A 12664-nucleotide genomic window follows, 5' to 3' on the forward strand; every position below is an offset into this window, starting at 1 on the left:
TTCTTTTCTGGCATTCCCACCGCGCTCCCACTCCTCTGTTCTGGCCACTGGCCTGCCTTCAGTCTCCTGCCCCAGGCCTGTCTCCTTTGCCCTCCCTCCCGCTCAGCTGGCTGAGGCCTAGGAAGGAGCCAGCTCACTGGAAGCCTTTCTGACTTCCCTTCCTTCACTAGTTGAGTATGTTGTTTCTGGTGGGCACGTCAAAAGCTTCATCCTAGGAGATTTAAAATGGCTAGCGTAAGATCCTCAGTGAGGTAGGAAGGCCTGTTGTCCCATCACACACATGGCCTTGGAGCCCAAGTGCCCCTCCATCGTGGCCTCGTTAAACATGTCTCTTCTGCTATGATCTAATCGGTGGCTGTGCCCTGGGGGCCAGATCCATGCCCACTTTTGCTTATCTGTGTCTCTCCTCCGAGCCCAGGGAAGGTGCTCAGTAAGCACGTCGGGTGTTAAGTGGACACGCGGTATCCCTCCTCATCGAGGGGTGCGCCTCAGCGGCCTCTTGTCTTTCAGAGCACCCAGTGCATTCCAGAAGGCTTGGAGAGCTACTATGCGGAGCAAGACTCCAATGCCCGGGAGAAATTTTACACCGTCATAAACCACTACAACCTGGCCAAGCAGAGCATCACCCGCTCGGTGTCGCCGTGGATGTCTGTTCTGTCGGAAGAGAAGCTGTCGGAACAGGAGACGGAAGCTGCGGAGAAGTCGGCCTAGCGAGATGGGCAGGTTCCTTACAATGTGTCACTTGAAGGTAACAAAGGGACTTTGAGGGACATTTCATTAAATATAATTATGATAATTTAGAGGTTATCATTTATGGTGCAACTGCTTCTGTTTGCTAATGCTGCTTTGCAAATAAAACTTGCTGCAGACCCCCCATGGGCATACAATCAAGTGCATATCAGCATTGCTTAAAGAGCTCCGACACCGTCTTTCATGTTAAGGAATCTTAATTTAGCAACTTTACTGGGATTTATTGGATGCTCTCAAAAAACAAATTACAATGGATACGCAAGGGGTTCGGACTTCAGATAAATAATGCATTTTGTGATACTGATTTTTTAAAAGCGACCTTGCTGTTTGCAAACCTGCCTCCATAGCCATATCTAGAGTGACCCCTTGCTTTGCTCAGAGCGAGCTGCACTTCACGTCTCTTCCACCCGCCATCAGATGGCCACAGTGCCGATCGCCAAGACGCGCTGTAGTGAGTGGGGTCAAGAAGGAAGGAGAAATGACTTTGGGTGGCAGATGCTGCCTCTCCTCCCTGTGCTCATCCCTAAGTGTGCAAGTGCACTGCCACAAGGCACACTCAGGTGGTTCTATTATTGCTGTCAACAGAACGCACTCAGTTGCCTCTGGCGTTGGCATCTTGGTACGGAGGGCTCCACTGGGTAGAGAGGCTGTTTCACTCGAGTGCATGCAGACTGTGTCAAAAAGCATGTGAGCTGCAGGGACTCTGGAGAGACAGGACCCCGGGCTCTAGGCTGCGGAACTGCCCTCGCTGTAGGTAGTCCGTCTGCTCTGTGACGTGCTGAATAGGAATGAAACCCCACTGGCCCTTTTGTTCACTTGATTATGAATAAATCTGCACCAATAGCCCTGTTAGCAAGTCAGTTTTTAAAGAATTAGCTGGGTGGGAAAAGTGAAAATGTAATTGCTGGTCAGATAAAACAGATATAACTGCTTTGCTGTCAACAGGCAGGAAAGGCTGGTGGGGGCTGGTGTGGCACCTTTCAAATCCAATTATGACATTTCAAGTCACAATCTTTGTAAGAAAATTATGTTTAAACCTGAACCTTGACATTAAAGTATATGTTTACAAAATTGCCAGTTAGATAAACTAAGTGTGTAAGACAGTTAAGTAGAAAGATTCAGACATTTTCTTCCATGTTATTTGAATGTGTTGTTTCTGGTGGATATGTCAAAAGTTTCACTGTTTTTTAGTAGATCAAAAATAAATGACAAATAGTGTAAGATCTGTTGTGAACAAGCATGGTGATCATTTTCAGCTCCATTACTATTCCCGGAAATGTGCTTCTGAAACGTAAACTATATTTTATTATCAAGGGTGTTTTGAAACAATGACTGTGAGCTCAGAGCAGTGGGTGTGCACTGTGGAGTCATGTGCTGTGACGGAGGCCGTGAAGCTGTGGGGAATGTATAGAGCAATAACTTCATGCCAGAACTCTTCCGCATAGATAGATCTGTAGACGAAGCTGAGCCCATGTAAACACAGTGCCAAGGCCACCCCCATTTGTCTGTTCTAGTAGACGTGTACTTTATTGACTGTAAATTCATTCACATGTAACTTTTGACATTTTCACTCTGTGCGAATAAAGAACACGAGGATCCCTGTGGCTGCGCGGTGGACTGTCTGTACAGCACATGCTGTTCGCGAGCAGCAGTGCAGAATCCGCCCCCGTGTGAGGCAGGGCCCCGAGGACACCGGGATGCTCTCTGCATGTGGCTGCAGATGCCTAGTGCTTCCAACTACAAAAAGACACTTCTGTTTATGTTTCCTAGAGGGTCAGGTGCACAGGCCCCAGAGCAGCAGGCCCAGCTCCTTCTCTGAAGAAAAGCTCCTCGGCCCCCGTGGCAGGAAGTCAGGCCTCCCACGCCCCCTGCCTGCCCTGTGAGGAAAGTGTCCGGGGCAGCACCTCTGGGAGGAGCAGGCCTGGCGGCCCCTTGCTAAATGCCCCAGGGTCTGTCCCCACACTTCTTCCCCGACAGGAGGCAGGCAGGCGTCCACTGACTTTCTAAACTTGGAGCCAGTGACAATATGTTAAGTGGCTGTAATCGTATTTAGTAGATTACCAAGGCAAAGGTGAGTTTTATTTTCTACTTGGCTCAGGCAGACAAGAAGCCACAGGAAACAAAGAAGCGATCGTTTGTTGTGAGACGTTATTAGCCAGGGCTCTTCCCTGAAGCCACCAGGCGGGAAAGGCTGGTGCCTTCCTGTGAGCCCTGGACAGCTGGCGGAGCGGGAGGTGGCCTCCCGTTCAGGTGCAGGTACCAACGAGCGCCTCTCCGTGTCGTCCATCTGGCCTCAGGACTGCCGCCACAGAGTACTTTCAGTTCGCGGTGTTTTCTTTCTCAGCTACTAAATAGTCTTCAAAGCACAGGTTGGGGCATCCCTTTGATGACAGGACATGTCTGTCCCAGCCCCCCTCCCTAAATGGCTCTGTGATAAAATCTGGTCACAACCACACTCTGGGGCTAGAGACACACAGCAGCGCCCTGTTGGCCAGAAGCGACCGGGTGCAAGTTCTTGTAGCGCACCCACCGCCCAAGGCCAGCAGGCACGACATCCCAGCCTAGCTGTCGTACCAGTCGAGGAAGAGCAAGGAGAAGGAGCACATCACCAGGAAGAAGAGGACCCACACTCGGAAGCCGGCGTTGTTTTTAATGGCCTGGGGTGGGGGACAGGAGCACAGGTATTTTTACCACACAGGATTTGGGTTTACAAGGCCCTCAAATGCTTTATCTGTTTGCATGCACTCTCCCTATCTTGGTGTGTATTGCTTGACCCTAAGCTTACCTTGAATACATGGCTTAATAAGCAAAACCACAAAGTGGGTTTAAAACCCATCAGAAGATAAACAGGTTGTATTTCCCTCACTGGTTAGCCAGTATTCAGAGGTCTTGCACAATTCCCCGGGAAACACGACAGTCCAGAAATGGCGCATGTGTGCCCCAGGGTTAAAACCACCTGCTTAGGCTTGGAGCTTAGGCTTGGAGCACTGTGTCTACCCTGCCTGGTGTTCCCAGCAACGCGCTGGCAGGGGCGCCCAGGAACACTCCATGTCAACCCCAACCTAAGGACCACACTCAGAAGACATGCCCTCAACACAGACGACTCCGTAAACAGCAGCCAGAGCGCTGGCTCTCGGCGGGGCTCCAACAAGCTTCTCCAGTGGGGCCAACCCCTGGAGTTAGGGAGCTGGTCTGACCCTTGCCGAGACCGACCCCACGTGCCCCAGAGGGCTCCTGTGGAGGGGGCAAGCCATTGCCTTGGTAACAGTGGGGCCCTGGGCTTGGCGGGGATGGAATGTGACCATCCAGTGCACGGCTGTGAGACCAGCCTGCCAGTGAAGCAAATGCTACTGCCTGGACTCAGTGCCACGCCAAGTCAGACTCGGGGGCCCAAAGAGTACCCACCTCTCTGATGTCTTCGTTGCCCTCCTTTATGTTCTCAGTTGCCCCTACAACTAATTGGTGAATGCTGTCAATCTCAGCTTCCTGTGGAAGAAAAGAGTGGCAGATAAACACAGCCACCTCCTCCTCCCCAAGCATACTTCATGATAAACTGGTAACCGCCACTTACTAAGGGCCCAGGGCTTTATACACATGAACCCAGGAATCATCACAGCACCCCAGAGGGTAGGCAGCACCCCCATTTTCCAAAAAGGAAACTTAAGGTTCAGAGAAGTTTAATAACTTGCCCAAAGTCACACAGCAACCAAGTGGCAGGACTGGGATTGGACCCCAGGGCCCCTTCCACCCCAGCTGCTGCCTCTGCTGTGCCACTCGCCGGACAGTAAGGGACAAACACATAAGAGCTGGTGGTTACAGAGCAGCCACCACATGCCCAGAGCTTTTCCTCCAGTCTCTCATTTATTCCTCATGAAGTACAGAGAAGGCAGCTTCAGAGCACAAGTGCTGTCAAACACACATGCTGGCTTCAGCAAAGTGCTCTGGGTTTCACTATCGTATCTCTAAAGAAAAAGCTAAAATCTAAAAAGCAAAAGGGAATGCAGGATGCTTCCAAAAAATGTTACTCCAGATACTTGGAAAGCTTCAGAACTGCAGGATCCTGGTCCGGCACGTGGAACATCTGGCTAATAAGCACCCGCCACTCCACACGGGAGTCAACAATGCCAGGCGGGCCTCAGGAGCAGGGGTCTCTCCCCTTGCGTTAGGCGGGGGGAGGAGCGGGGGGAGGGAGGGAGAAATGCACGCTAATGCGCGTTTCAGAGAAACCTGACCAACAGAACTGGAGAGGAAGGCAGGCTCTCCAGCCCGACTCCATGCAATGAATGTTACGTGGTCCAAGGACACGGGCCAGCGATCGCTTTGCTCTAGAATCGCCTGTCTGGAGAATCTCACAGTGGGTGCTAACTGAGCACTGCCAGTGTTCTATGAGAGAAGCCAGCATGAACAACCCTGCAACACAGACGGACAGGGCAAGACAGACCCAGCTTTTCTGGGGTCCTAGAAACTCCTGAGAAGCCAGGCAAGGCCCGAGCGCACGCTCTGGGAATCCCTCCCCAGGCGGAGCCCGAGCGGCTGGGCTGTGGAGAAGCTGGGCTGTGGGGTGAGCGGCTCCTTTCTGCCACCTCGGGCACACAGCCAGGACTCTGGAATAGCTGCTTCCGAACTGAATCAACTTCCTGACCCAGAACCAGCTGTCAGTGGCCACCGGTACTCCTTCCTCAGCAGCTGGGCTGGGCGCAGGAGCACCAGGACCGGGGCAATGCTGACTTTTACTGCATTTTGCCAACTGAGACCTCAGCGTTTCACTGCACGTAAGGTACACAGCGGTGAAGTCCCCTTTGCCAGCGGCTACTGGCTGTGCTGGGGACACAGTGCATCACCCACATCTGTCGCAGCCACACCTAGAAGTCACAGAGTTCCCACATACTGAGCCTGCTGCGTACCAGGAGTGGGTCAGGCACTTCCTGTTCCCTGGCTCTGAGAGTGAGGCAGGGGACACCTGCCCCATTTTGGAGCAGGGAGCGGGGCTCAGGAGAGCCCCAGGTCACACGATGTGTGCTGGGGAGCCCCGCTCAGAGCAGTCTGTCGGACTTGCCCTGGCCTCTGAGCTCTTTCTACCATGCTGAGCTGCCTCTGCAAACAAGTCGTGTGATCTGAGAGGGAGACTGAAGGGTTGTGTGCCAGGCGGCTGAACTGACGGCCATCAGGCTTCGAGGTGAAGCCTCAGCACACTGCTTCAGCGTGCTCTTACACATGGCAGCTCACATGAACCTACCCTTCCAAACTGTCGTTAGACTATGTGCCTAACTTACAGTGATTTGACTCCGGCTGTGTGGTTTAGGGGAGTTCTGTGAGTGGAGTATCTTAAGCCAACTAGTCAGTTTAACACAGTGGAGAAAAGTGATTTTGTCTTTCAAACCCTTCCACAGTCTGTGGATGCTTAAAAAAGGGCAAATTTATCAGGTCTCTAAAAATTTTGCCAGTTACCGGCTGAAAGACTTTCAGAACGGCAGGCAGGGAGAAACAACATGAAAATCCACCTAAGAGAACAATGATGGTTCCTGCAAGAACACGACACCCAACATGGCACGGGCCTGGCATTTGAAAAGCTACTCCCCATCAGACCTTGTGCCGGGCTCTTGCCATGGGTTATGGCTGAACCTTCCAACAGCCCTGCAAGGGCCCCTCCTTTTTACAGATGGGAAAGCCGTGCTCAGAGAGGCTGCCCAGCTTACCTGAAGGCATCCAGACCCTGATCTGCCAGAACCTCCTCTGTGTGCCACGGCACGGGGCGGATGTGGGCCCAGCCTGGCCGGCCAGCAGCTCCCATGTGCAGAGCTCCCCAGACACAAAGCCCTCTCAGGGGGTGACTGGCTCTCCCCCGAGACACTCTGCGCGTGCACACTGGCCAGCAGCACCCACTCTGGGAGCGCAGGACAGAGGCCAGGTGACCTCAGGAGAAGTGCCCTGAGTTCTTTGGATAGTCCTCTTAAGCTAAAACTTAAAAACTGTTTTTTCTTACCTGTTGTAAAACCTTTTCTGTGAATATCTCTTGGAGTCTGGAAATTTCAACCACTTTCCCTTCAATTTGCCTTCATTAAAAAAATAGATTACATATTAACTATTAGTACTTGGTAATCTTAACAGAAATGTCACACATTTCTAAAGAAATTGTCTCTTCTAAATACAAGGGAAGGGGACACCATGTCATCCGTGAGAGAGGGAGTGGACACCAGGTCATCTGTGAGAGAGGGAGGGACAGCATGTCATCTGTAAGAGAGGGAGGGGACACCATGTCACCCATGAGAGAGGGAGGGGACACCATGTCATCCGAGAGAGAGGGAGGGACACCATGTCACCCATGAGAGAGGGAGGAGACACCATGTCAGCCGAGAGAGAGGGAGGGGACACCATGTCATCCAAGAGAGGGAGGGGACAACACGTCATCCGTGAGAGAGGGAGGGGACAACACGTCATCCGTGAGAGAGGGAGTGGACACCAGGTCATCCGTGAGAGAGGGAGGGACACCATGTCAGCCATGAGAGAGGGAGTGGACAACAGGTCATCTGTGAGAGAGGGAGGGACACCATGTCAGCCGTGAGAGAGGAGTGGACACCAGGTCATCTGTGAGAGGGGGAGGGGACACCATGTCATCCAAGAGAGAGGGAGGGGACACCATGTCATCCGTGAGAGGGAGTGGACACCAGGTCATCCGTGAGAGAGGGAGGGACACCAGGTCATCCGTGAGAGAGGGAGGGACACCGTGTCATCCATGAGAGAGGGAGGGGACGCTGTGTCACCTGAGAGAGAGAGGGACACCAGGTCATCCGGTCGAGAGGGAGGGGACTCCAGGTCAGCCATGAGAGAGGAAGGAGACTCCACGTCAGCTGTCACAAAGGCAGCGGACTCCAGGTCAGGCTCAGGGAAGGCGGAGACGGGCAGAGGGAGGTTCACCCTACTTCCCATTCCCCTGTCATGTCTCCCAGCTTCGTGAGGTGCACTGGACTGTTTGGAAATGTGCCCTCCCACGTGAGCCGACCCACAGTGCCCCGGCCTTCTGGGTCAGTGCGTGGGGCCAGAAGCACACGGCCCCATCCCAGTCTCCTAATAGTAAGGCCTGTGCCTAGCCTACTAACCACAGTAACACGTGGTGGGGATGCAAAAGAAAACCTCCGAATATGGTGATGACCCAACTTTGTCACTGCTCAGTAGGTTAACAGAAAGAGTTTATTTATCACTCACCCACACTCTACTAAAACAAAAAACTCTTCTGATTCCCTTGGAAAATAGATCTAGCTTCAGCAACTGAGTGTCTGAGCTTTTCTCTGTTTTCGGGGCAGCATGGATGCCCCTGGGGGTTAGTGAGGGGGTGGTGTATGGCCAGAAACAGACGAGGGACAGGGCTGAAGTTAACCACTGTCCCAGCACAGGCAGCGGCAGAAGTGGCAGGAGGGGAGAGGCTGTGGGGCAGTGAACGGAGCTGAGCCCAGGAGGGAGCGGAGGTGCTCCCTGGTATGTGAAGGCGGGCCTCAACTCCTTCCAGACCACATAAGGAGAGGAGGAAAGGAGACTTGGCAGGAAGAGCCAAGTGGAGCTGGGCTGGGGACAGTGAGAGCCAAGTCTCAGAGGAAGGTCTAGGAGGCCCCCTCGGAGGGCAAAGGCCACAGAAGCCCTGGGGGTAGCTGTCAGAGGGCAACATCTCTCCTCAGTCTCAGGGCTGTGTGGGTGCAACATCAGGAGTCCTTCTCTTTTGGGAAGTGCCCACAATGCAACAAGGGTTTCAGTGCTCTGCAAAGGCCCAGGCCTTCCTTTCAGAACGCTCCAGACATTCCCAGGGAAACAGGCCCCTGAATGATCTCCCTGGAGGGCCAGCGATGGTACACATGTGTGGCCACGGCCACTTGCCTTGTGTGTTGCTGATCCCTTTGGTGAGGGGGTGACCGGCCCAGTGGAGCCATTTGCAGGAGCAGGTTTCCCCTTGTCAGCTGTCACAAGGCCCCCCATTTCATCTTAGAGGATTAAATGTGAACAGCCACCCAACTGGTGGTGGTCATTATATCTGGTGATCCGTCTGCAGTCACTAAGTGACCCTTTTGGGTGAAGCAGCACCTGGAAGCCTCATAGCAGCAGGCAGGGGCTTACCTCCTACAGGCCCACAGGTTGAAGGGAGTCTGTGAACTTGGGCAGCATCCCCACACCCCCTCCATGGCTCAGGGGCACTGCATTTGGCCCAATGCATGTGGATGCCTGGACACCAAAGTAAATTAAAGAAGTTCCTAGTTTCTAGAAAAGTTGCAAACTAGGCCATCAGCTCACAAAGGAACTACATACATACCTCACTTCGTCAAACAGGCTGTTCATTTCACCGATGAGGCGCTGATTTTCCTGTTCAAACTGGGGAAACAAACACATCAAGAATAACATCAGACTGCACTTCAGTCTCAAAAGCGATGCAGCCAAAGGCAAGTGTGCAGCAAGCTGTCTGTACAGAAATCTCTGATTCATCCTCCGGGAGGCACCACTGAGTCCCTATTCCAGCACGGAGCAACATGGCGTTGCTGGAAGGCCCTGAGCAGTGGTGTGACAATATCCCTGCTTCAGGAAGAAAATGAAAATGCGACGGACAGCTGGGCTGCCTGTGGCTTGACTTTTCCCTCCCATTCATTTGAGCTGCAACTATGCAAGCCGACTATGATGATGGATGGAGAGCACAGGGAGCGTGGGTCGGCCTCAGTTATCCTTCTTGCCCTCTCCTCTGGGCTCCCACGGGCCTTTGCTTCCTGCCTCTGGCACCTTGACCTTTAAACGGAGCAGTGAGGTTGAGTGGCTTTGCTGAGGGCAGGGCAGTGGCAGACTACACTGGGATGCAGTCTGATTTCGAGCTCTGCCCATGGCCAATCCATAACAGGGATAGGCCCAGGAGCCAGAGAAGCTGCATTCCTAGTGCTCAGGCTGGTGACCAGGCTTCAGGGCTCAGTCTGGGTGAAGATGGCCACCCTGCCTCTGACAGCCAGGGAGCTCGTCAGAGCTGAGTTACCTCAGGAGAGAGGTCAGCTGCCCTCCTGGCCATTCTTACTAACTGGATTCTGGCCAAACAAAAGCATGGAGCATCTGAAGCTTCCCCACAGTGTGGGCCAGGACAGTCTCCTCCTTCCCCTCATGGACAAGACCAGCAACTCTGTCCTCGTGTGCCCACTCAACTCCCTGAATGCGCAGACAGGCAGGAAGCGTCCTCCATCTCCTGCCCCACATCCCAGAGACCCAGCTCAAATGCCACCTTCTCCATGACACCATCCCTGGCCCAAGCTCAAAGTTCTTTGTCATTTTTCTAATCTTGGCCTAACATCTTCTGAAAACCTCTTAGGATATTAATCACTTGCTGCCTTGTCCCAAACTCTGTGTGACTATGAGCTGCTCGAGGGTGAGAACCATATTGAGCTCAACTTTGAAAAAGCATCATACGGGGCCAGCCCCGTGGCCGAGTGGTCAAGCTCGCATGCTCCACTTTGGCGGCCTGCGGTTTCGCCAGTTTGGATCCTGGACGCAGACATGGCACCGCTCATCGGGCCATGCTGGGGTGGTGTCCCACATGCCACAGCTAGAAGGACCCACAACTAAAAGTATACATGTATGTACTGGGGGGCTTTGGGGAGAAAAAGGAAAAATAAAATCTTTAAAAAAAAAAGAAAAAAGCATCATTCATGTTCTTTCTTTCACATCTGTTAAACCTGCAGGCACGCCCATAAATATTTTCTGAGGCATTCTCTGCGCCAGGTGCTGTGTAGAGGAACAAAACAAAGGCAAGCCCTTGCTCTCCAGAGGCTTTGCAAACTGACTGCAGACCTGGTTCTCATTTGCTTAGTAAAGCAACAAAGGAGAAAGAAGGTAATGCTTCTGGAATTCACGATGGCCACCATGGGCCTGCGCGCATCTCACATGCAGGGACTCAACGTTCTCCCTCACCAACCCCGTCTCCCTCCCATTTCCCCAGGGAGGGACCGAGCTGTGCTCTCACCTCTGCACCCACCCATGCTGCTCCCTTTGCGACACCTCCTCACCCCTCCTTGTGTTCCCTAACCCCCACCTCTGCCTTGCTCACTCCACTCACTGGAGACTCAGGGAGCCTCTGTTCCTCTGGGCAGGGCCTCCTCAGCTGTCCTTCTCATCTCCAGCCCCTCCCCTAGGCACTCAGCACCGCGCTCCATGCTCGCACCCTCCCTTCCTGTCGGCCAGTTTTACCTGACATGCTTGCTGTACTCATTCCTCCCCTGTCGTCTAAATTCCGCCCCCATACTCTCTCGCTCGCCTTCAATCTGTCGTTCACTTCTTGGTCAAAGTGATCTAAAATGCCAGTCATGCTTACAGATCAGGTCCAAGGAGCAGTGTTCCCCATGACCCCGCCACTGCCCGCCTCCGTGGGCATCTCCTGCTATCCCCACCTCAAGTCTGCGCAGGCTGGCTCTCAGCCTAGGATGGCTTTATCTCCCGGCTGGGGAACTCCGAACGGTCCCTCGAAACCCAACACAGGCACCTTCTCAGTGACCAGACCTTGAGGCAGATTCAGTCACTTTCTACCGCGCCCTCTCTCTTTCTGAAAAGCTCCCCATAGTTGACTCCAGCACTGCACTTCTCACACTGGTGCAGGGGCCCATCTCCCTCCTGGGGCAGGGTGCTCTTTCTTCTCTGGGCCACGAGCCCAGTGTAGGGCCTGACATTTCTCAGCCCCAGCTGCTTGTCAAAACACAAGAGGCCTCCACTCCATCCCAGACATCCTGGGTCAGAAAAGGCGGGAGGTGGCCAAGCTTCTGGAGTGGGGGAGTGCTGGGCAAGCTCCCTGCAGGCCCACCTCAGCCAGTCAGGCTGCCCTGCTGGCTACTGATGGTGCTGCCATGGCCTGTCGAATTATGCATCAAAAAGGCTATTTAAGAGAAAAGAAATTTCACTTTTGAGTTTGAAAGTATCAGTTCTGTTAACTGTCAACTCAGCAGCTACTTAAAAGTCCAGTATTTAAGGAGCAATACAATTACTTCTGCAGGTAGGTTCTAACTGGACTAATTCAGGTCCCACTCGGCTTGTTGGGATTTTTTTGGTGGGGAGAATTTTTTTGAATTTTTCTAATGATGGAACATGGCCCTAACCTTTTAAATCCACAGTCCTTTTACGTTTTTAAACTGTTCCTAAACAAAACTAACTACAGGTTCAAGGTGATTTAGGAACTGGAGCGTTCCTCGGGAACAAAGCTTTCTCTGTGCCCCCGACTTGAGGGCATGTGGCAGTGCGCTGCGTTTCCTTTCAGGCCTCTGGGTAACTGCGGCTTCGCAAGGGCTCCTGTTGGCAGCAGTCAGCACTGGGACCAGATTCTGGCTCCAATTTCCTTCCAACCCATGGGATCCTGATGCCATGGAAGAAATACCCAGTCCCTGGAGGAAGTGGGAGAAACAAATGCCTCAGGGGATCAAGCAGTGATAAGGGCTGAAGAGAGATGTCTGCCAAAGGCAGGAGCTTTAAGGAGAGCAGCCTCCATTCAGAGGACTGCCGTTTTTAAAAAACCACAAGACCTGTCTCCCAAGCCAAGTGCAGGGTAGCCACTTAATGAGATCTGGCAGGGCCCAGGCAGAGGCAGTAACGGCCAGGCTGCTGACGACATTCGCTTGTACCAGGTTTCAGGATGGTTTCCGATGTTGTCTCAATGGCAGACCTCACCCTCACTTCTCATCTGCTGAGGAAGGTGGGGAGCAGCCAATGCTAGGCAGCAGCGGTAGGCGGTGGGTATGCCAGGGGCCTTGTGGGAACTGCTCAGCTGACCCTGGGCCACTCACTGGACTTCAGGGTGGCCTGTCAGCTTCTCTCTCTGAACAGATGTGGTGAGTCTCCTCCTTTCCTGCCTGATTCTGAGGGTGGGGAAGGATGGCTCCTTCACCTTCTAGGCTGAATGACCTTGGGCAGCTAACTT

At 53.1% G+C, this 12664-nt stretch overlaps 2 protein-coding genes across 14 annotated transcripts in view; one reads left to right on the top strand and one right to left on the bottom strand.

The window, feature by feature from the left end:
- Nucleotides 1-2354, top strand: part of NSG1 (neuronal vesicle trafficking associated 1) — a 31817-nt gene extending 29463 nt beyond the window's left edge. The window contains exon 5 of the mRNA XM_023638363.2: nucleotides 511-2354. Within this exon, the coding sequence (XP_023494131.1) occupies nucleotides 511-711 (201 nt within the window). The 3' untranslated portion in view covers nucleotides 712-2354. The remainder of the gene's footprint in view (nucleotides 1-510) is intronic.
- A 453-nt stretch (nucleotides 2355-2807) lies between these two features.
- The window catches only part of STX18 (syntaxin 18), a 127548-nt gene continuing 117691 nt past the window's right edge, over nucleotides 2808-12664 (bottom strand). For 12 of the 13 annotated variants that reach the window (XM_001917824.6, XM_070262719.1, XM_070262720.1 and 9 more), the window contains 4 exons: nucleotides 9047-9105; nucleotides 6734-6803; nucleotides 4156-4236; nucleotides 2808-3407 (listed from right to left, as the gene is read on the bottom strand). In XM_001917824.6, coding sequence (XP_001917859.4) covers nucleotides 3312-3407; nucleotides 4156-4236; nucleotides 6734-6803; nucleotides 9047-9105 — 306 coding nt within the window. In that variant the 3' untranslated portion in view covers nucleotides 2808-3311. The remainder of the gene's footprint in view (nucleotides 3408-4155; nucleotides 4237-6733; nucleotides 6804-9046; nucleotides 9106-12664) is intronic. The other variant, XM_023638362.2, reaches the window with a different exon arrangement.

This window comes from Equus caballus, chromosome 3 (genome assembly GCF_041296265.1).
Source record: "Equus caballus isolate H_3958 breed thoroughbred chromosome 3, TB-T2T, whole genome shotgun sequence".
Lineage (NCBI taxonomy): Eukaryota > Metazoa > Chordata > Mammalia > Perissodactyla > Equidae > Equus > Equus caballus.